General features: G+C 36.8%; 2 protein-coding genes and 1 long non-coding RNA gene across 11 annotated transcripts in view; 1 reads left to right on the forward strand and 2 right to left on the reverse strand.

The window, feature by feature from the left end:
- LOC141758225 (uncharacterized) overlaps positions 1 to 5,420 on the forward strand; it is a 133,255-nt gene extending 127,835 nt beyond the window's left edge. Inside the window, exon 4 of the long non-coding RNA XR_012591836.1 lies at positions 5,281 to 5,420. This is a non-coding gene — a long non-coding RNA (uncharacterized LOC141758225). The remainder of the gene's footprint in view (positions 1 to 5,280) is intronic.
- exoc7 (exocyst complex component 7) lies at positions 1,269 to 17,683 on the reverse strand. Of its 9 annotated transcripts, none has more exons than XM_074619419.1 (21): positions 17,450 to 17,683; positions 17,216 to 17,281; positions 15,590 to 15,774; positions 15,406 to 15,511; positions 15,022 to 15,244; positions 14,368 to 14,535; positions 10,934 to 11,026; positions 7,793 to 7,861; positions 7,405 to 7,550; positions 7,006 to 7,158; positions 6,819 to 6,917; positions 6,672 to 6,734; positions 6,460 to 6,526; positions 5,532 to 5,570; positions 5,092 to 5,157; positions 4,454 to 4,574; positions 3,006 to 3,101; positions 2,849 to 2,912; positions 2,359 to 2,400; positions 2,113 to 2,246; positions 1,269 to 1,590 (listed from the first exon to the last, which is right to left on the reverse strand). In XM_074619419.1, the coding sequence occupies exons 1-21, from the start codon at positions 17,525 to 17,527 to the stop codon at positions 1,488 to 1,490; spliced, it is 2,181 nt and encodes a 726-aa protein (XP_074475520.1). In that variant the 5' UTR covers positions 17,528 to 17,683; the 3' UTR covers positions 1,269 to 1,487. The 9 variants fall into 9 exon arrangements, with proteins under 9 accessions (XP_074475520.1, XP_074475512.1, XP_074475521.1 ...); XM_074619411.1 differs by lacking the exon at positions 7,793 to 7,861 and adding an exon at positions 14,055 to 14,066; XM_074619420.1 differs by lacking the exon at positions 5,532 to 5,570 and adding an exon at positions 14,055 to 14,066.
- Positions 17,684 to 19,353: 1,670 nt separating this feature from the next.
- On the reverse strand, positions 19,354 to 23,849 carry tvp23b (trans-golgi network vesicle protein 23 homolog B (S. cerevisiae)). Its single transcript, XM_074620102.1, has 7 exons — positions 23,737 to 23,849; positions 22,085 to 22,161; positions 21,616 to 21,760; positions 20,872 to 20,961; positions 20,550 to 20,675; positions 20,062 to 20,190; positions 19,354 to 19,972 (listed from the first exon to the last, which is right to left on the reverse strand). The coding sequence occupies exons 1-7, from the start codon at positions 23,746 to 23,748 to the stop codon at positions 19,946 to 19,948; spliced, it is 606 nt and encodes a 201-aa protein (XP_074476203.1). The 5' UTR covers positions 23,749 to 23,849; the 3' UTR covers positions 19,354 to 19,945.
- Between the last annotated feature and the right edge of the window lie 41 nt (positions 23,850 to 23,890).

The following is a 23,890-nucleotide window of genomic DNA, read 5'->3' on the forward strand; positions in this document are numbered from 1 at the left end:
ACTTTTTTTCATGACTTTTTTCGACAAACTATACTATGACTTTTTTTCATGACTTTTCTCGACATACTATATTGACTTTTTTTCATGACTTTTTTTGACATACTATATTGTGACTTTTTTTCATGACTTTTTTCGACATACTGGACTATGACTTTTTTTCATGACTTTTCTCGACATACTATATTGACTTTTTTTCATGACTTTTTTTGACATACTATATTATGACTTTTTTTCATGACTTTTCTCGACATACTATACTGTGACTTTTTTTCATGACTTTTCTCGACATACTATATTGTGACTTTTTTTCATGACTTTTTTCAACAAACTATATTATGACTTTTTTTCATGACTTTTTTTGACATACTATATTATGACTTTTTTTCATGACTTTTTTTGACATACTATATTATGACTTTTTTTCATGACTTTTTTCGACATACTATATTATGACTTTTTTTCATGACTTTTTTTGACAAACTATATCATGACTTTTCTCGACATACTGGACTATGACTTTTTTTCATGACTTTTCTCGACATACTGGACTATGACTTTTTTTCATGACTTTTCTCGACATACTATATTATGACTTTTTTTCATGACTTTTTTTGACAAACTATATTATGACTTTTTTTCATGACTTTTTTCGACAAACTATATTGTGACTTTTTTTCATGACTTTTTTCAACAAACTATATTATGACTTTTTTTCATGACTTTTTTTGACATACTATATTATGACTTTTTTTCATGACTTCTCGACATACTATATGACTTTTTTTCATGACTTTTTTCAACAAACTATATTATGACTTTTTTTCATGACTTTTTTTGACATACTATATTATGACTTTTTTTCATGACTTCTCGACATACTATATGACTTTTTTTCATGACTTTTTTCGACAAATTATATTGACTTTTTTTCATGACTTTTCTCGACATACTATATTATGACTTTTTAAAAAAAACATTTCGACATACTATACTATGACTTTTTTAAAAAAACATTTCAACATGCTATACTATGACTTTTTTCCCTTTTTTTGACATACTACTATGATATTTTTTTCGACTTACTACTACTCAAATATACGAAGAGAACAGTCCTCAGTGTGTGTGGCATTGGTGGCTTGGTTGCTAAGTTCCTGGTTCTGGCTGCGGCAGTGCGGGGTTCGATCCCCACCCTCACATCGATGCCCGGTGCCCGACAGTGGAGTGAGACGAGCGTCTTTTTTCTCATCAACAAAACAAATCACAACCCGTACCAATTCACAGAGTTCCCTTTATTTGTTTTGAAATGCTCAGATGAAACGGCTAAATTACATAAATACATCATGTTCTTTGTACAAAATATCAGACACAGCGAGTGTGAGAGTAGTGTGAGGAGAGGATGGGTGTCTTTGTAATTAACGTGTTGAGTTCGAGGGGAGATATGTTTGGAGAGAGTGAGGAACATGACTCGGGGTTGATCAAAGTGTAGCTCAGGCCGACGTGTCGAACAGTTTTTCAATCATCTCCTCAACTTCCTCCGGCCGATACTTGTGATACTTCTCAGGGTTCTTGGTGAAAGAGATGTTGGCACATCTGGAAGAAACAAAAGAAAAATGGTTAAGTGTGAAGGGAATCAGACCACGAGGGGTTCTGATTGGCTGGCAGGTGTAGCGCCGCATAACAGTAATTTAAACATCTATCTTATCTGATTTTGTTGCAGGATTTATAAGGGGACACAGACAAAGCACAGAGAAGCTTGGATTACAACACACACAGAGGGAGTCATAAAAAAGTCATAGTATAGTATGTCGAAAAAATGTCGTTGAAAAAAGTCACACAAAAAAAGTCATCGTATAGTATGTTGAAAAATGTCAAAAAAAATTCATAGTATAGTATGTCATAAAAGGTCATAGTATAGTACGTCGAAAGCGGTTAAAGATAAAGCGGCTAAAGATTCAATTCAATTCAATTCAAAAGATAAAGATTATAGAGCATACTAAACGTATTATTATCTCTCAGGTAATTCCATCTACCAGGGATGTGTTTGACAGCTGAATTAGCTGTAACTTAATGCCTGGCATTTGCATATGTGTGTCCACCAGGTGTCACACTCACCTGTGCAGGAAGGCCCTGTAGGTATCAGACACCACTCTCCTCTGGGCCTGACGGATGAAGTCTCGCTGCTCTTTGTCTGGGATGGCCCAGCCCTTCTGGATCTTACACAACTCCTCCAAGCCGTCATTAAAACCCTGAGAGGTAGCGGGGAGAAGAGAGCTTGGATCCATTTGTTCTTTCACATTCATGCTACGACAGTATGGATCTTTATAGGAAGATATTTGACAAAGTGGTGCCAAACCTCACCTTGAATTTGTCTTTAATCACCTGTCGCTCTTTATCTTTCAGCTGGAGGAAGGCAAGACAGTTACAATACGTAAATGTAGCACAGACGCACTCATGACAGGGCAAAATGATTCATAGCCAACACTTTCTATGGATATTATACACTGTGTACATATTATTAGGACCTTAAAAGGGATAGTTCGGGTGTTTTGGGTGTCTGTTTCTCCAAACTCCTTCTACTGCCTCATACAACCCAACCTCAAAAAATCCAAACTATTCCTTTAAGATGACTTTTAAAAACATTGAGAGTAAGTGTTACCAGTAATAAATGTTGTTTTGGGATTGAGCTGTAGGAGACACACGGCCCTCACTGGGCCTCTGCTAAACTGGCACACTATCAACTTGTCTTCAGTGCCAGAAATCATACTGGCATGTTAAAGTTGACACTTCTGTACCAAAGTGGGTGAAGCGTTTACTTTTCTCAGACAGTAAAAGATGATAAAATTCTGACCTTGGTGCCTTGTTGGAAGACGGGCATGTTCCTGTCGGTCAGGTGCTCTGTGACTTTCAACCAGCTACGACAGAATCAAATACATCAGGTCAAAGTGATGAACAGCACAGATGTGAAGGACATAAACGATGTTTGAGTTCAGTTTTTACATGTTTACCTGCGCTGGTACATCTGGATCTGCTGCTCGATCAGCTCTCTGTATGAACTCTCAGCTTTCTTCTGAGTCACTGTGACGAGCTGGATCAGCTCAGACCTGAAGACATTCACAGAGACATTTCATTTAAACTCACTTAAAGGACTATACCAGTGGTTCTGTATAGGATGTTTTAGCCCATATAGAATACATCACGTCCACTTACTGCACAGCTAAGCAGGTTTGCAAACCAAGCTGCTGGCTTTTAGAAATTTTAATAGTAATTTCTTTGACTTTCCAGGTAAGGCGCAGTTTGAACTTTAAGGTCGGGGGTTCACAAAAAAAAACACTAGAGGTAATATCATGTGTACAACACAGAGAGGTTTAATGTATTGGGATGCGTGTAGCCAACATATTACAACAGAATGCAACGCAAGCAAGCATCAATGACAAAATCAGTTTGATTGCATTATTTTCTAATGGAATGAACTAACTGGCAGCGAGAGACGAAGCGCTGCGGACGTTTCCACGACCCTGTTTCTATTTATTCCCGTCGCTCGTTTTGAAAGCGCCGCAATGGACGAGGAACGGCTTATTGGTGAAGTTTAAATGAGAAGTTATCTGATAGGATACCTCCATTTCAATACAAACACCTAAATAAGGTGGCAGCTGGCTGGAGGGAGATCACCAGGAGCCTGGAAGTTTACTTAGGCTACTGTTGGCTGTATTGTCATTTTCAGTAAATATCGCACTATAAAACCTGTTTTCTGTTTAAAAAACACAACTGTCGATAGCAAGTACTACTAACGTATCTTCTAAGTGGCTACGTCTCTAGTCTGATCTTGACCACACAGCTGAGAGGGACGTGGTTTGTTTACATGACGTAACAGAAGTGCATATTTAACGGTGTGTGGACAGAGAGATGTTATTAGGCTGGAAGTAAATAAAAAGACCACAAATCTATCTTATCTTGTTGGTTTCTTATTCTATCAATTTAAAGACACAACGAGGTAGATATTATTCATCATTACAATAAATTATTAGTTCTGCGTTATTATAAAAAAAAATTTTTTAGAAAAATAGAGGCATTTCTTTCACTTTTATTTGTAAACAACGGCACCCGGCGTCATGTCAGAGTCGTGTCCAGTCAGATGCTCCTTCTCTGAATCAGCAGCTGGTTACTGTTGTCTGAGACCGACCGCAAATAACCAACACAACATTTAGCCGGCGCAACACAACAGATAAACATTGGCCGGCGCCATCAGCGAATGTCATCTTATTTGCCGATAGGCCGACGGCAGTCAACGAGGTGAATATCGTCCGATACCGATGTTCGGCTGATAAATCGGTGCATCCCTACTTTGTTGTCCTCATAATGGAATCAGTAAATCATCATATTGGTTGTAAGATGATGATGATCAACACGGATAATTCACTTCAATACATGAAGGAGTAAAAAGAGGAAAACGTACTTCTCCAGCGACTTGAGGATGTAGTTGTAGTTGTTGTGCAGAAAAATGGCGCTCAGAGCCGAATCCTCGTACACTTTGGATTTGCTGAGCAGGTTCAGCTGCAAGTTCCCCAACACCTTACCTGAGAGGAGAAAGTCACGCATCAGTCTCCACAACTAAACCTGGACATTTAACAACATAGAGGTGGTGGTTTCTTCAAGACTTACTAGGGCTGTCAAAGTTAACATAATGATGGGTTAACGCCACTCATTTCTTTAACGCAACTTGTGATTTTGAGGTTGTGAGGGCTCAGTTTTAAAGCTAGAGTGAAGATGCTGGTATCATATGAAACTAAAAGAAACTACAATCCATCGGTACCAACCATGTCATACTAGCTTGTCACGAAGGAGGATAAATAACGATCCAAACTTGCGCTGAATTTCAGTAAAACTGGCATGGCCATTTTCAAAGGGGTCCCTTGACCTCTGTTAATTGATTTCCAATAATAAATATATACATACATTTGCATAAAGCAGCATATGTCTCCACTCCCATGTTGATAAGAGAATTAAATACTTAATTAAATCTCCCTTTAAGGTACATTTAAAAAGATAAATTGCGATTGAACATTGTAATGGATTGACAGCCGTACTACTTACATATATAAGTGCTGAGGAGCCTCTTGTTGAACTCGGAGGTGTAGCTGCTCGCTGATGAACTCGTCTCTGGAAAAAATACAGAAGCTGTTAGCACAAACAGCATCGACATTAAATTTACTCAATAACCCACAATTATGAGTATTAACTACTTCATTTAATCCTCCAACACTTCTTTTATTTTCTCTTTAGATCAACACTGGGAGGAAATCTACATCTCCACTCAGAGAATTAATTACAGTGGAAGCACTCAGGTTCCCATAGTAACGTCTAAAAGTACTTTCAACCTGCACTTCAGCACATGCACATCACAGCCGAGTGTCTCATTATGAAACAGACTCCTCTGCTGTCACTCTGAATTCATCTGCTGCAATTAGTTTCAAGAATCAGCATGAAAACATTCAGAATCTAACTCATCACCAGCGCAGCGGCCTTTTGCTTACCTCGGGGGTCTAAAGGTATATTGTAAGTGTCCCCCAGTACTAAAAGGGCCGAGGCAAGGCAGAAGAGAAGAGAAAGAGAAAGAGGCACAAGTGCAAAAAGGTTAGAAAAGATTTGTTAGTGCAGAGTAAGCAACGAGTCATCAGCCAGGCAGTTATGGAGGACGGAAGCTGCCAAAATCAAAAGTAAATAAATAAATGACTCGATAGCTAAATAAATGTCAATAAATGTAGCAAAAATAATATAAAAACAAATGTAACCATTAAGTAACTGATAAAAAGTGACAAATTTAGTTTGCTACTTTATTTATTCATCTTTGTATTAATTCCCTTATTATATTTATTTTTAATTTTTTATTTATTTTTAAATGTACGTATTTATTTGTGTATTTAAGCATTTATTTCTGCATGATTTTCCCTTTGCATTTCTTTTTACAAATATTTCTTTATGCATTTCTGCGTCATTATGCAAATGAGGGGGGCTGTCAATAAATGCATAAATAAATATATACATTTAAAGATAAATATAAAAAATAAATGCTAAAATAAATAAATACTATTAAAAAATAATAAAAGTAATACATAAATAAAAGGTAAAATTAAAAAGAAGAGTAAATAAATAAGGGAATTAATACAAAGATAAATAAATAAAGAAGCAAATTAAAACTTAAATATCAATTTATGTCACATTTGATCAATTAATTAATGACTACATTTATTTTTAATATTTTTGCTAAATTCAACGACTATTTATTTATCGAGTCATTTATTTCTTAATTTATCTATTATTTTGACACGTTCCGTCCTCCATAGGTAGTGAGGAGTCAAGTGTTTGAAAAGGAAGGAAAGCAAAGCTGCCATCAACAGGGAAGAGGAGGGAGCCACCAGAGGAGTTAACGAGAGCTAACTGCTGGTGTTGGTGTGGCTGTACCTTGTGAGGCCAGCATGGCTCCAGCTGTCTCGTGGAAGTCCAGCAGCTGCTGCAGGAACAGGATGGCCTGCAGGAGAGAGGTCAAGGTCAGCATCGCCTCAGCTTATTCATCAAACACAGCGCCGTTAGCCGTTCCCAAGGAGACCAGCGGGTGTTGAGTGTGAAGTGCAGAGAGAGAGACAATAAATCCACAGAGAAGTGCGTGAGCTTACATTGCTGGTCAGTTCGTGGACGGTTCCATCCTTGGGCATGTTGTACTCTTTATCAGGATCATTCTGTCGTTAAAGGAGAGAGAGATCAGTAAGTATCTACTGACTGAATGATCGGTGGTGACGGGCATTAAAATGTGAGCATCTTGCCTTGATGCTGTCTGCAAACTCCTCCAGAGCTTTGGCTCCGATCGTCTCCATGGAGGTGATGAGTGTCGGCAGCTTGTTCTTGGTGCTCGCTGCCGTTCCCTGCACACAAAAAGATTATTTATATGTTTTCTTTACTCCCACAAAAGATCAACGCCGTGCATGTAAATGAGACTGAACTGATGAAGACCTGAAGTGTTGAGTCAAACTCAGACTTGTTCATTTTCAGGTGTCTGAGGATGGGGAAGATGGTGAGCACGGCTGAGTAGTCGTGGCGCATTATGGCTCGGCGCGCTGCAGACACGATGTTGTCCCCCTCCAGCATCAGGTTGTCCAGCGCCTCCTGCGGACAGACGAGGGAACAGGAAGCAGGTTACAACACAAAGAAAGTGATGTGGAAAACATGACAGTGCACTGGTGGCTTAGGAAGTAACTGATTTTGGGAACTTAAATCTGTTTGGAGCTCTTCCTGGGGGCTTGATTAGAAGAGGCAGAGTCCGATAGAAGAGCCCTAATTTAAATCATTATGTCCTAAGATTTGTGAAATGCATGAATAACAAACTAGAATGAATGAACGTGTCTCTCTGACCTGAATGAGGGAGTCGAAGGTCTTCTTCTGGTGGTGCTCGGGGATGATTTCTGCCAGGAGGGCGTACTCGCTCTGGGCCAGCTTGACGAAGGCACTGATGCAGTGGATGTAGGAGTCGATCTCGATGTCCAGAACATCATCTTTTCCTGAGAGGTACACGAGCAAAGATCCAGTCAGCCAGTAAACAGAAACACTTTCATATAAAGACATATGGTCTCTGGTGCTGTGGCTGGTTACTGAGTGTGTGTTTGTATTCAGATGAAGGTGTTGATGCTGCAGGCTGTGACAGTACTTGTTGGGTAACAGAGAATGAGATGTATTAAAGACGTTTATCAGCCTGTTTGTTGGTAATGTTCCTTCTCTTTCCCCACAGGTTCCCGGCACTCACCTGCGGCGGCCCCGTGCTTCTCGGTCAGGGCGTCAGTGAGGTGTTTGACCCGCAAGTCATGATCGTAACCTGGTGGGTGGGGTGGGGGGGCAGCAGGGACACAGGCCTAGTCAAACCACCGGGGTCGTGACTAGGCCCAGAGGGAGGGGGGACAAACCTGAACCTGGAACATCTGCACCGACCACCACCAAGCACCCAGCAGGGGGGGAAGGAGGGGAGGAAGCGGGGGACACCAACTGAAGTCAGCTGTTTTGTGTGTGAGACTCGTCTACGTTAGTCAGTGTGTGTTTCAACTACATGAGAGCAACGAGCTTTAAGGAAAAAAAACTCACAACAGCTTTTGATTCATCGCAGCTCTTAAACGTTACATCCTTTCACACCGTTAAAGGGATAGTACGGGTGTTTCTCAGTGTGATTGTATAAGCTGCTTCTCCATAGTCAGTTTATTACCTACAGGAGATGGAGTTTAGAGCAGCAGACAGGAGTACCAGCTCGGGAGCAAAGTAATGTACTGCTGTGGACGGATTTTATACACCTAAAAGAATCAATATCAGTTTAAGTATACGCTTTATTTAAAATATTTTTACAAATTTCTTCAGACCTTTTGTTTCAGACTTTTTTTTCCCACTTTTTTTCAAATCTTTTTTTTCAGACTTTTTTTGTCCGACATTTTTCAGATCTTTTTTTTCTGACTTTTTTTGTCCGACATTTTTTGGGATCTTTTTTTTCGGACATTTTTCAGATCTTTTTTTTCGGACATTTTTTTTAGATCTTTTGTTTCGGACATTTTTCAGATCTTTTTTTTCAGATCTTTTTTTTCAGACATTTTTCAGATCTTTTTTTCAGACTTTTTTTTTGACTTTTCTTTTAAAAAAATTTCGGACATTTTTTAGATCTTTTTTTTAGACATTTTTTCAGACCTTTTGTTTCGGACATTTTTCAGATCTTTTTTTTCAGACTTTTTTCAGATCTTTTTTTCGGACATTTTTTTAGATCTTTTTTTTCAGACTTTTTTCAAATATTTTTTTTCAGACTTTTTTTAGATCCTTTTTTTCAGACTTTTTTCAGATCTTTTTTTTCAGACATTTTTCAGATCTTTTTTTCGGACATTTTTTTAGATCTTTTTTTTCAGACTTTTTTCAAATATTTTTTTTCAGACTTTTTTTGTCCGACATTTTTCAGATCTTTTTTTTCGGACATTTTTCAGATCTTTTTATCGGACATTTTTTTTTACTTTTCTTTTAAATTTTTTTCGGACATTTTTTAGATCTTTTTTTTAGACATTTTTTCAGACCTTTTGTTTCGGACATTTTTTCAGACTTTTTTTTCGGACATTTTTCAGATCTTTTTTTCGGACATTTTTTTAGATCTTTTTTTTCAGACTTTTTTCAAATATTTTTTTTCAGACTTTTTTTGTCCTGCATTTTTCAGATCTTTTTTTTCGGACATTTTTCAGATCTTTTTATCGGCCATTTTTTTTAATCTTTTTTTCGGACTTTTTTTCAGACATTTTTCAGATCTTTTTTCAGAATTTTTTTTCAGACATTTTTCAGATCTTTTTTTTTAGACTTTTTTCAGACTTTTTTATCGGACATTTTTCAGATCTTTTTTATCGGACATTTTTTTAGATCTTTTTTTCAGATCTTTTTTCAGATTTTTTTTAGATCTTTTTTATCGGACATTTTTTTAATCTTTTTTTTCAGACATTTTTCAGACTTTTTTTTCGGACATTTTTCAGATCTTTTTTTCGATCTTTTTTTTCAGACTTATTTCGGATCTTTTTTTTCGGATATTTTTTCAGACATTTTTTTCCGACATTTTTCAGACCTTTTGTTTTGGACATTTTTCAGATCTTTTTTTTCAGACTTTTTTTTTAAACTTTTTTTCAGACATTTTTTCAGACTTTTTTCCAGACTTTTTTCAGATCTTTTTTTCGGACATTTTTTTTCAGATCTTTTTTTTTCGGATATTTTTTCAGACATTTTTCCAGACTTTTTTTTTTTGACTTTTTTTCGGACATTTTTTAGATATTTTTTTTCAGACTTTTGTTTCGGACATTTTTCAGACTTTTTTTTTTTTAAACTTTTTTTCAGACATTTCTCAAATCTTTTTTTTCAGACTTTTTTTGTCCGACATTTTTCAGATCTTTTTTTCGATCTTTTTTTTCAGACTTATTTCAGATCTTTTTTTTCGGATATTTTTTCAGACATTTTTTTCCGACATTTTTCAGACCTTTTGTTTTGGACATTTTTCAGATCTTTTTTTTCAGACTTTTTTTTTAAACTTTTTTTCAGACATTTTTTCAGACTTTTTTCCAGACTTTTTTCAGATCTTTTTTTCGGACATTTTTTTTCAGATCTTTTTTTTTCGGATATTTTTTCAGACATTTTTCCAGACTTTTTTTTTTTTACTTTTTTTCGGACATTTTTTAGATATTTTTTTTCAGACTTTTGTTTCGGACATTTTTCAGACTTTTTTTTTTTTAAACTTTTTTTCAGACATTTCTCAAATCTTTTTTTTCAGACTTTTTTTGTCCGACATTTTTCAGATCTTTTTTTTTCGGACATTTTTTCAGACTATTTTTCAGATCTTTTTTTTTTTATACATTTTTTCCAGACCTTTTTTTACGGACATTTTTTAGATCTTTTTTTTCAGACTTTTTTTTTCGGAAATCTGGAGGTCAAGGGGTCCCTTGACCTCTGACCTCCAGATATGTGAATGTAAATGGTTTCAATGGGTACCCACGAGTCTCCCCTTTACAGACATGCCCACTTTATGATAATCACAACTATGTTTCTGGACAATATCTGTCATTGTTTTGTATTGTTAATTGATTTCCAATAATAAAATATAAACATACATTTGCATAAAGCAGCATATTTGTCCACTCCCATGTTGATAAGAGTATTAAATACTTGACAAATCCCCCTTTAAGGTACATTTTGAACAGATAAAAAAATTGCGATTAATTGATTGACAGCCCTAGTTTCATTTAACATCTGCATGATCTTAAAGCTGTTGTGGCGGTTGTGAGGAAAGCCTGTTGCTCTGAATGAGAAACAACATGGAAGCACAACACAACCGGTTCACTGTGAGCGAGGAGGCAGAGAAGACACCGTAGAGAAGACCGAGGTGCGTTACCTTCCGAAGGAGTGAGGTTAGAGCCCCCCTTTTTCCCATCCAGCCCATGCTGTGAGTACTGTTTCAGAAGGTTCTGAGCCTTGCGAATGGTCCCTGGTCCCATAAACACAGAGACAGAGTCCAGAGGACGGGGGGGTGCAGCGAGGTCCAGACAGCCAAGAAACAGAAGAAGAAGAAGAGGAAGAAGAAAAAGGGAGAGCTAGGAAGTGAGTGATGAAACACAGACACCACCACCAGCAGAGGTTTGTATGTGGAGGGGGGGAGGGGGGCACAGCCTAGCACCACAGCTACACAACAGGATGACCAGGTGAGAGACAGAGCGACTACAGCTACGTCATGAAAACACTGCTCAGACACACAGTACCCAGGGTCATGTAAGAGCAGAATAAACAGGTTAGGTCAGTTGTAAACACAAAACAGCCAATCACAATTAATACAATTAAACAGTCATTAATATCACTAATATTACCACAACATTTTGTTACATGGTTTAGACTATGGAGGACGGAACCTGCCAAAATAAATGAATAAATAAATAAATGACTCGACAAAATAAATATGTTATTAAACTTAGCAAAAATAATATTAAAAATAAATGTAACTATTGATTAATTGGTAAAATATCACAAATTGATATTTCTGTTTTAATTTGCTTCTTTATTTATGTATTCATTTTTATTAATTTTTAAATGTATTATTTATTATTTTTTGCACTTCTTTTTTATATTTATTTTTAAATGTATATATTTATGCATTTATTGACAGCCCCCTCGTTTGCATAATGAGGCTGAAATGCATTAAGAAATGTAAAAAGAAAAGAATACAGAAATAAATCAGTTTGAGGAAATAAATAAGGGGTGAAATGTAAAGGGAAAATTGTGCAGTAATAAAGAAATAAATGCATAAATACATTAATAAATAGGTACATTTAAAAAATAAATATAAAATAAATAAGAATAAGTGCGTAAAATAAAATATAAATGTAAAAAGAAATAAATACATTTAAAAAGAAATTAAAAAGAAATAAAAGGAAAAATTAAGGGAATTAATACAAATATATTTTAAATAAAGAAGCAAATTACAACAGAAATATCAATTTATGTCACATTTTATCAATTAATTAATGGCTGCCTAAATTTATTCCTAATATTATTTTTGCTACATTTAATGACAGACATTTATTTATTTATTTATTTATCGAGTCATTTATTTATTTATTTTTTATTTTGGCAGGTTCCGTCCTCCATATTAGACAGGCAACATCTACAGTACATTAATATTCTCAGGATTAAAACACAACATCTTAGTTTGGTTAGTGAGTTAGCAAGCATGTGGCACACTTAAAGCTGCATTCATTGACTTTTTAAAAAACTTTTGCAACTTGAGGGCAGAAGAACTCAACAAGCTGGAAAACACTGGCTTACTTATTGTTGCTGTAACAGCTGAAGCTTTCACAGTTGCCTGACTACACATGCAGCAAACACAGAGCAACGTTATCATCCCACAGAGGTTTTATGTCCAACAAATTCATTTAATACCAATATTCACTCTCATTTTAGCTCTGGTTCGACCTCAGCAGGCTCAATCCCCACCAACTCCTGATGCTCGGCAGGTAGAGTACAGCCGGTTTATCAGTGGCCTGGTAAGGTGGTAAATACGCTATAAGCGGTTTCCACTGTATATTGATAAGTGGAGCTTTAACGCAGATTAGATTGGGTCAGAAAAGTCATCTATTACAGCAGGCTACGTCTGTCCTCACTACCGCTTCAGCACAAACAATAGCAGGAGCAAGCTGTGAGTGCATGTTGATGGAGTTATTTCAAATTCAAGCTGTCAACAAAAGAATAAATTAAATGAAAATAAAAAGCCTGTTTCATCATTTAAACAGAGCAAACAGATTAGGGTCTGAGGAACTGGAATATCAGCTGTTTAATAGCTACAAACTTCTCTGATCAACACTACACACAGACGTGTTACACACCTGTCACTGCACACACATCCACTCAACTACTTCACACAAACACTGAAAACTCTATGGCCTCTAGTTTCATGGCGGCAAACTGCTGGCGACGCGGTGGAAACTAGAGGCCTATGGAGGACCGAACCTGCCAAAATTAAAAAATAAATGAATAATAAATAAATAAATCACTCAATAAATAAGACATTAAATGTAGCAAAAATATTATTAATTAATTGATAAAATGTGACATGATATTTCTGTTTTAATTTGCTTATTTATTTATTTTTGTATTAATTCTCTTATTTATTTACTCTTCTGTTTAATTTCCCTTTTATTTATTTATGCATTTATTTTTATTAATTGTTAAATATATTTATTTATTTTTTGCATTTATTCATTTAATTTTGCATTTATATTGTATTTATTTATTTTTGCACTTATTTTTATTTATTTTATATTTATTTGTAAATGTATTTATTTATTTATGCATGCATACATGCACGATTTTCCCTTTGCATTTCACCCCTTATTTATTTCTGTATTCTTTTTTCTGTATTGTCTTTACACATTTCTTGTTACATTTCTTTACACATTTCCTTTACATTTCTTTATGCATTTCTGCCTCATTATATAAATGAGGGGGCTGTCAATAAATACGTAAATAAATACATATATTTTAAAATTTATATAAAAAAATGATAATAATAATTAACTGACAAATACATTTAAAAATGTATAAAAATAAATGCATAAATAAATAAAAGGAAAAATTGAACAGAAGAGTAAATAATTAAGGGAATTAATACAAATATAAATGAATAAAGAAGCAAACTAAAACTGAAATATCAATTTATGTCACATTTTATCAATTAATTAATTGATCCACTTATTTTTAAATATTATTTTTGCTAAACTTAATGACATTCATTTATTTATTGAGTCATTTATTTATTTATTTTTTTATTTTGGCAGGTTCCGTCCTCCATAGAGGCCAACATCAATACTGAAAATAACCTACGACATCTCTCCAGAGAACAAATACACTTCAGACGTCCCACTTCTCAACACTAAACAAACTCATGCTGTCGCTTATTTGCCGTGAAATGTGGCATCCGACGGACAGAAGCAAGCACGAGGCACACACTACAGCTTTCTGTTTACCTGGGATGTAGACTGTCATCACAACATAGGGATTATAAAAGAGGAAAGGATGAAGGATTAGTTCGAGCTGACTGTAAAATCACAGGGAAACACAGTGTGGGGTGGTAGAGTGGGATAATTACAGAGAGATGGTGGAGGAACAGAATAATGTGGCTGGATGGTAATCTAATCAAACACACTCAATGAGAGGTGCTGCTACTATTTAATAATCAACATTATGCAGAATCATGCGGGTTTGTTAGACTGGTCTAGAAAAGAGGGCTCAGAGTGTGATTACAGACTGAAGTGGAGTGACAAGGCGTCTGTTGCTGACCTGGTCTCTTGGGAGCCTTCTTGGTGGGCGTGTCCTTGCGCTTGGTTTGGACGGCGGGCGAGTAGAGGATCCCGGAGGAGGCGCTGTTCTTGCGGAAGTGATCCTTCAGGCCTTTGATGGAGCGATCCAGCTGGTTGGACCTGATCTGGAAGTAGACGTTCATGAAATCTGCAGGAGGGAGAGTGAAGTATAAGGGTGGTGGTCCACAGATGATTTCTGATTTCACACCTCTCATTTGACCACCAGAAGAATCTAAGGCCCAGTGACACCAAACCGACATCAAAGAACTAGTGATGACAAAGGCCACCAGTTGCGTCGCCTCACGTCGCCTTTGTCTTTGGCCAAAAATTGCACTTGAGCACACCACAAAGACTACAGCCGACGCCCAGTTAGCACGTGCATTCTGCGCCTGCGTGAGAGGAAATAGCTCTCCACACCAGCAGGCGGCGGTAGTCTTTAGTCATCATTCTAAAAGGGAAACAGGAAGACCGAGGACGGAGGATATACAAGCTGTTGTTATGATACGTACATGAAACAAAGCAGCCATTTTCAAACCACTCTCACTCACTACTCTGTGTGTGCTGCAGTCAAGTCGGACCGTTTCAGAGAAGAGAGCAGTGGACAGGATGTGAGAGGTAACAAGTAAAGTCGTACCCTGGTTGCGTCCGTACTCCACCAGCCAGCCGGCGATGCAGATGATGTCCTGGAGCACGGCTTCAGGCAGGTGTTCGAGCACCACATCCTCCTGGACCTCCAGCTCGTCGTCGACACTGATGGCGTCCAGGATGAGGATGGGGGGAACAGGTTTGCTGTAGCGGGTCAGGAGGCTGCGGAACTCAGCCTCCAGCAGCTCTTTGCCCTTCTCAAACCGCGCTTTCTGCACAAAAACAACATAATAAACTGGGTGTTAGATTTCTTTTCATGTACACCATCCATCACCTAATTCTCAGCAATAAGGAGATTAGGTGTATTTCACAAAATGTTGAGCCATTCCTTTAAGAGGGTACGTGAATATAAATATAAAGGTTAATACTGTACCACTGTGTTGAGTTCGGGGCTGTCAGGGTTGTTATCTTGGAAATATTCCACAGCTTTCTGAATCTTTGCAATACAAGCAAGATACTCATCCAGTCTGCCTGTCGGCCTGAAACAGACATCCAGAATCAGGAAACGTTACTGTACCAGTCAGGCAGAGCAACCCAACAAAAAGCCAAAGTCTCACCCCTCTCTGATGATCCTGTCGGTGTCTTTGGCCACGTGGTAGTAGCTGATGACGTGATCCATGCAGGACAGAGTCTTGTCCACGTTCTCCTGCAGACGCTGCAGGTTCTCTGTCTGTTTGTGGACCGGGATGATGGAGTTCTCCAGCTGCATCAGACGGCTCTCGAACGACGACAGGATGGAGACCTTTCGGGGACGAGAATGACATCAGCTCAGGACAAAAATGGACACGGACATAAATCCGCCTCCACTCGTCTGAGAAGACTTTCATAAGAAAAATAATAAAGACACACCTTCATCTCTGTTTTCTCACCATGTAGTTTTGCATAATGGAATTCCTAATATTCCCAGTATCCTCTCTGTATTTTAGGGTGAGGTTTGGCAACATGGGGTGTTTTTGAAAATGAAACGCTAGCTAGATTTGAAAATGTTGTACTTGTTAGTAAATATGCACATTTAAAAAATAAATGCAAAAATAAATAAATATATTTTAAAATGTATAAAAATAAATACATAAATAAAAGGGAAAATTAAACAGAAGAGTACATCAATAAAGAAATTAATACAAATATAAATAAAAGAAGAAAATTAAAACAATTGCTTTTCACATCTATCAATAAACTGTTCATATGTCAAACATTTCAAAAGTCGCTTAAAGGGTCATTTAATTTAATTTCTGTCTTGTAATTGCTTTTCACAATGTTGTCCATGTATCTGTTTTTATGTTTTTTATTTTTTCCCTCTCACAATGTTGTTTGGTTCTGATTTCCCAGAAGTCTTTATAGATATTTTAAATCAATATTCTCCTCCCAAACACTTCCACGTAACACACACACACACTTGTCTTTTTTGATATATTAAATGTATTGTTATTGTTGTTATTATATATATATCTTGTCCTAATTGTTATCACTATTATGTAGTCATATTATTTCTTTATATTAATCTTGTTTCTAGGTGGAGGCTTCAGATAAGCCCAGTGGGTTTTTTGCCTCTTCCTGCACTTTATATTATTCATTTATTTTATGTTGTATAGTCTTAAATTGTGCAAAACAAATAAACAAAATAAACAAAACAGAAATATCAATTTATGTCACATTTTATCAATTAATTAATGGCTACATTTATTTTCAATATTATTTTTGCTGCATTTAATGACATTTTGCATATTGTATGTTTTAGTGCAGGTTGGCAGCTCTGTAGTGTGTCTGTTTCCAGTGTGTGTTTCCCACCATGCCCTTGGTCTGCTGGTATTGTGTGTTTTAGTGCAGGTTGGCAGCTCTTTATGTCATGTTTTAATGAAGGTATTTCATGTTGTAGTGCAGGTTGGCAGCTCTGTAGTGTGTGTTTCCCACCATGCCCTTGGTCTGCTGGTATTGTGTGTTGTAGTGCAGGTTGGCAGCTCTTTATGTCATGTTTTAATGAAGGTATTTCATGTTGTAGTGCAGGTTGGCAGCTCTGTAGTGTGTGTTTCCAGTGTCTGTTTCCAGTGTGTGTTTCCCACCATGCCCTTGGTCTGCTGGTATTGTGTGTTGTAGTGCAGGTTGGCAGCTCTTTATGTCATGTTTTAATGAAGGTATTTCATGTTGTAGTGCAGGTTGGCAGCTCTGTAGTGTGTGTTTCCCACCATGCCCTTGGTCTGCTGGTCACTCTTCTCCAGGTTCTCTCTGATGAAGGACAGAGTCTCCTGCTCCTGTAACATCACACAGAACAACAACAGCTCACTTCTCTCATATTCTCAGTACAGAGTGACATCTAATGTGTCAGAATAATAACATTTTAAACACAAAGTTCAGCCCGTTTAGATGAATATCTCATGAATAGCCTCGTTATGTTGCTTCTTCCTGTCCAGCAGACTGACCTGCCTCAGCTTCTCCTCTATCTCTCTCTTCCTGTTGGACGCATCCTCGGTAGGAATCATCCTGGAGCTGATCCCCATCAGAGGACGAGCAGAGGACGAGCAGCAGCGAGTTATAACCGATAAACAGGTCGATTTAGACCTTTAATACGACAACAACGAAGCAGCAGAGCTCCTGTTGTTGTTAGCTGTTAGCTAAAAGCAACGACGTCAAGCATCCGGTTACAAGACAGCCTTCCGGTTAGAGTTTCAAAGTAAAAGACACTGCCCGTTGCTCATTATTAGAATAGAATAGCATATAATTAATATATAATAGAAAGCTTTATTGTCATCGTTTCAAATACAACGAGATTCACATGTTGCCACTTCTGGTCAGTGCTTTAAAGGTCCCATATTGTAAAAAAGTGAGATTTTCATGTATTTTATATTATAAAGCAGGTTTAAGTGCTATATAAATACTGTTAAAGGGACTGTTTGTAAGTATGTTAAGTTTGTCTCCAAATTTACCTATAAATACAACGCTTAATACATTTTCCTGTCTGCAAAAGAATTTATTTTGAAAGTAAAATCTCCTGAGTTCCGGTCAGTCAGGTGACCTGGGTGTGTTTGGAACTAAAATGACGTCATGTTTGTTGTGGCTAATAAAATAATCTCGATTTTAAAAACAGTTATTAATAAATTAATCTGCATAATAATTGTAAAATACAAACTAAACACTAAACATTAGCAAGGATTAAATATAGCTATATATATATATAGCTATATATATAAATATAAATATAGCTATATATATATTTAAATAAATATATATATTTTAATATTTAAATATATATCTATAAATAAATATATATATACATATGTATATGTATATATATATAAATATATATATATATTTATAGATATATATTTAAATATTAAAATTTATTTATTTATTTAAATATATATCTATATATATATATATATATGGTGTACGGTCTAAGACCTGCTCTATATATAAAGCGTCTCGAGATAACTTCTGTTATGATTTGACGCTATATAAAAATAAATTGAATTGAATTGAATAGCAGGTTACATGCAATGACCTAAATGAACCGCTGGGAGTCGCTGCAGTTAACTGAAGGACCCAAATAATCACCAGTACATACTGATAAAATATGACCTGTGAAATTCATGTTTAAACTCAGCTCAGAATTAGGAAAAGTTTGTTCACTCAGTTTATTTTCACAATAAAATTGTCATTTTAATTTCAATCCAGCTGTTTCATTAATTTTTTTCCATACTGTCACTTTTGGCTGTTTGCTCAATCAGACCAAACACAGACGATCACATAACTGGCTCTGACCTGTTTGTCTTGATTGACAAATATTTGTGATTTTAAAAGGTAATTTGGAAAAATTATGTTAAAACTGTCCTTTTTACAAACACAATAAGGTTCTTTTTCAGAGCATTTTCATTTTCTGCTCTGTTATTACTCTTGTTCTCTGGATTACAGCTGCAACATTCAGAAAAGTTTCTCACCGGCTGCTGTGAGTGAAGATAAAACATCTGGAGCGCTGACTTCCTGTTCGTTGAAGAAGCGCTTGATCTGATATGCAGCAGAGTTTTCTATGATCGGAGCATTTTAAACGTCAATATCAGTCGATCATCTACATTTAATCGTGGGAACTCAAAATCGTGATCGTGATTATTATTTGATTAATTGTGCAGCCCTAGTTTATGGTTATATTATATATGTTTTTAGTTATTCATGATTATTTTCTTTTACATAATGTCTTATTTCTTTTAAATTATTTTCTACTGTTTGAGGACAAGTTTACGGACTTAAATAAAACTGATCAGATTTTACTCATACTAAGTTGTACAGTGAATAACATCTATTTGCATTAATAAAAAAAACTACCACACAGTTCGGAAAAATGTTACAAATGTATTTGCACAAAAGAAGATGTTCCACATAGTTTCTTTACATACATATTTACAAACTCCTGGAATACTTTACACTGTTACTTTACAACCTTGTCTATTATACAAACAAAAGTGTTTGAACAATACCTCTCGGAAACAACCTTTTTTTATTTTTTTTATAAAGATTAAAGTCAAAGAGGCAATGAAAACAAACTAAATAAGACAAACTAAAGACACCTCAGGGAGCTGTGAGGCTACATAACACATCAAACTACAGTCAGTTTAACATTCCAAGCAGTTACACCCTTTTTCCACTCATGCATTTATATTTAAGTTAAAGTCTGTGAGGGTTTATTGCTGGGCTTCAGTTATTGGAAACTGCGACAACAACTCTCGGTGGAAAACAAAAGGAAACTATTGGGACTGATTAAATCGCACAGTACATTAAAAGAAAGGGGAAAAATGAAAAATGGTTATTTTCAGTTCATGTTGCAAAAAGATGTCTTGCTATGAATCCACTTGCTAAAAGAATATATATATATATATAATAGCATTAAGAATAATGCAAACGTGTTAAAATCGCAGAGCTGCACTCTATGATTCCTCTTCTTTAGACATCGCCTGTGGAAGAAAAACATGACGCACATGAGAATTTGTGAAACAACAAATAATGTGATTATTCAATGTGCTTCACTCAAAATGTGAGTCACCTGTTTGAGGAACTGTCGTCCAAAGTAATTAGTAGCCATATTCTTCAAGCTGGTCTTGCCTCCCACTTTACACCGCACGTAACCGTAGAGGTTGGCCCCTTGTAGCACCACACCCATGATCACCACAGGCTGTAAGGAGGAGGACAGTTAAGAGTTTTAGATTTACGATCTGATAACACTGGAACAAAATGATAAGGCTGATGATATTTTATATTTCTCTTATAATTAATAAATCCTGTGAAAAGACCAAAACCAACAATTAATGTACAGTATCTACTAACAAGTGTGTATCAAATAAATATAAATATTTACGTCTTCAGTAGAAACGAATGGACTTGGTGCTGAGTTGCATAAACAGGGTAGGGAAGTTGGAAAGTATTAACAGACTGACTAACACAATGATGGTTTTGGTCTTTTTATGGGATTTGTTGACAATAAGGAAATTGCAAAATAAAAAATAAGTTTTATCTTTAAAGTCGAGGACTTACCACCCATTTAATCTTGAAGGAAAAGAGGGTGCTGAAAGCAAAGAAGACCCAGAGGACCGGACAAACAATCAGTCCGATCCAGAAGATTCTGGACTCTGAATCGGACCCTTGTTGCTTCCCAGTGCCCTGAAGAACACAGGATATTCTCACAGTTAGGACATCTGCAAATACTATAAAGCCTACTGAGAAGTAAACAACGAGCATTTATCCACTCCACACAGTACAAGAGGTCAGCATCATGTGAGGTTAAAGAGCCACATGTGGGACAGAACAACTACTCTAAAAACCAAAGCAACATGGAAGAAGCTACGGAGCATCTTACCTTCCTAGACTCAAACACCCAGTGGCTATGTCCATCATCATCCACCTGGTTCCACCACCTCAGACCAACCATCAACCTCCCAGTGATGTTCTGTAAACACACATTATATGTTTTTTAACATTTTTAAAACATTGATATTATTCTGGAGGCTATATAACATGATGGAGAAAATACTGCAACTTGCTCATGAACGCGCATATTGCGAGGGTGTGCCGGGAAACCACAAGGTGCCAACGTCATCGCAGTAAACAGCAACTCCCTGTTAGTGGCGTTAAGAATTTCAACATTTGCAATATAAATAAACATTCTGTCACTTCCTGAATCTATATTATGTTAACAATAAACACTTGGATCTCTCCGTTCCAGTGGACAGCACTTGCATAAACTATAACTACTGGAAAACGAAAGCAGTCAGAACGGTATGACACAGTTTCACTGTCTTATAAGTGTTTATTGTTAACGTAAAATAGATTCAGAAAGTGACAGCATGTTTATTTATTTTGCAAATGTTGTTGAAATTCTATTCTCCGTTCAAATCGCCACTGACTGTGTGATTGTTTCCTGGCATGCCCTCGCAATATGCGCATACATGAGCAAATTGTAGTATTTTTTCCATCGTGTTATATAGCCCTCCCAAATAATATCAATGTTTTAAAAAATGGCCATTGTTCCCGTTAAACATCAGCATTGTTAAAATGATTGCTTTTGTTGATTAGAGAGACTGTGTCTTGTAGAAGAAGTAACCTTTACTGTCCAGAAGTCACATGAGAGCAGAAGGATTATTGTGACCATGCAGCCGATGAAACTGCTGCTGAAAATCCCACAGAGCAGGTACACGATGACGGCGCTGACTCGGAAGAAGAGGTGGAAGAAGGAGGCCAGCGGATGCCTAGGAACAGATTTTCAGTGCGGTTAATACACATTTTGCTAATAATAATAATACTTACATACTTTTACTTCAGTAAGGGTTTGAATGCAGGACTTTTACTTGTAGTGGAGTATTTTCACAGTGTGGTCTTAGTACTTTTACTGAAGTAAACAGTACTTCTTCCACAACTGCTATCATGTATGCTAAAGTATCACATCTTCACATTTGAGAAGCTAGAACAAACATATTTGGCATTTTTGCTTGACTAAAACAATTAATCTGTAAGTTTAATTGCTCAGTAAGCACCGAGAGACATTTAAAGCAATCACTCCTTTTTAAACTTACTTAATGTTCGTCTTCTTTGACCTTTTCCCTGTATCCTCCTCCGCGTCAAACAGAGACACGTCTTCATCATTGTTATCCTGAGGGATCAATAAGGAAGAGGCTGAACCCTCAGAGACTCAGTACACAAAACCAGCTCAACTAAAGCTTCATCTTTGTTTACTTACGGACTAGTCATGAGTCCTATGAGTGCAATAACAGCACATTTAAATCTCACTTTATGATAAGATCAGATATTCCTTTATTAGTCCCACAGTAGGGAAATGTGTAGTGTACAGCAGCAAAGGGGATAGTGCAAAAAACAAGATGCATCAACTAACACAGTAAAAAAAACAGCTAAACAAAGTGTAACAAAATATGAACCATTTAAATAGAAGGAAGTATAAAAATAGGAACAGTATATACAGTATTGACAATAAACAGACTATTAACAAAATTGCACAAGTGGAAAATGATATTGCACAGTGAAAATGAAATGAAATTCCACCTGAAAATATTGCACTGTATGAATTACACCTTAGTAGTAATAATGACAATGATATTGCAGTCAGTATACAGTATAGTGCAGTTATTGTCAGTGTTTGGTGTGTATTCTCATAAAATTATGACTTTATTCTCGTAATATTACGACTTTTTTCTCAGAAAGTTATGACTTTATTGTGTAAATCTCAGATGTTGTTCCCTCAATGTGGCCGTAATACTCCGTAGTACATTGTCTCTTTGGCCCTCACTGCATTAGACTGATATACTATATACTGAGACTATAAACTGTTACCTTCATCACAATGATCACATGTTTTGCGGCTCCAGACAGATTTAGTTTATTTTGCCTCAAATGTCTCTTCAGATAGTAAAGCTTGCTGACCTCTGATCTAATGCTGACCTCTGATCTGATGCTGACCTCTGATCTGATGCTGACCTCTGATCTAATGCTGACCTCTGATCTAATGCTGACCCAGCTTTAGAGACATTTGCTGGCTTAAATTGAACAGAACCAAAACACAACAACCAGGCTACACCAGGCTACACCAGGCTTCACCAGGCTGCACCAGGTTACACCAGGCTGCACCAGGCTACACCAGGCTGCACCAGGCTACACCAGGTTACACCAGGCTACACCAGGCTACACCAGGTTACACCAGGCTGCACCAGGCTGCACCAGGCTACACCAGGCTACACCAGGCTACACCAGGTTACACCAGGCTACACCAGGCTTCACCAGGTTACACCAGGCTTCACCAGGTTACACCAGGTTACACCAGGCTTCACCAGGTTACACCAGGCTACACCAGGTTACACCAGGCTACACCAGGCTACACCAGGTTACACCAGGCTACACCAGGCTTCACCAGGTTTCTCAGCAAGAGTGTTAACTACCGTTTATAATGATGTACAGTAACCTGAACTAACACTGTGTGGATGTTTCTCAGCATGTCGCCGTTGTGTGTTTTGAGAGCTGACGCTAAGCTAACGCTAAGCTAACGTTAGCTGTTAGCTCTCTAGTTAGCATCATTAGATGTTCAGATGTTTCCTCTCAGATACACAATACTAACTGTTCACCGACTCATCTGCTGTTTGTAGCGTTATTAGATGACTCTGCGTTGGTTGTTTGTCGTATTCTACTGAACAGATCAAAGATAAACATGAAATCTTACTTCTGTTAGCATGTTGAGATGTGAGCAGGCTGCTTCCGGGTTACATGCTCAGCTGGAAATGACGTCACTGTGGGCGGTGGTCAGGTGACCAAAGCATGCCACGTATATTGTGACGTCATATATATATATTTAATATTTCTGTTTTATTTCACTT

Source organism: Sebastes fasciatus, chromosome 20 (assembly GCF_043250625.1).
Source record: "Sebastes fasciatus isolate fSebFas1 chromosome 20, fSebFas1.pri, whole genome shotgun sequence".
In the NCBI taxonomy this organism is placed as follows: Eukaryota; Metazoa; Chordata; class Actinopteri; order Perciformes; family Sebastidae; genus Sebastes; species Sebastes fasciatus.

Coding starts and splice junctions, on each gene's coding strand:
- exoc7 (XM_074619419.1), bottom strand. CDS start 17,527: ATGGGGATCAGCTCCAGGATGATTCCTACCGAGGATGCGTCCAACAGG. Junction 17,282..17,449: donor TAGAGGAGAAGCTGAGGCAG/GTCAGTCTGCTG, acceptor GTGATGTTACAG/GAGCAGGAGACTCTGTCCTT. Junction 15,775..17,215: donor ACCAGCAGACCAAGGGCATG/GTGGGAAACACA, acceptor CGTCCCCGAAAG/GTCTCCATCCTGTCGTCGTT.
- tvp23b (XM_074620102.1), bottom strand. Junction 20,962..21,615: donor GTGACTTCTGGACAGTAAAG/GTTACTTCTTCT, acceptor GTGTGTTTACAG/AACATCACTGGGAGGTTGAT. Junction 20,191..20,549: donor CCTTCAAGATTAAATGGGTG/GTAAGTCCTCGA, acceptor TCCTCCTTACAG/CCTGTGGTGATCATGGGTGT.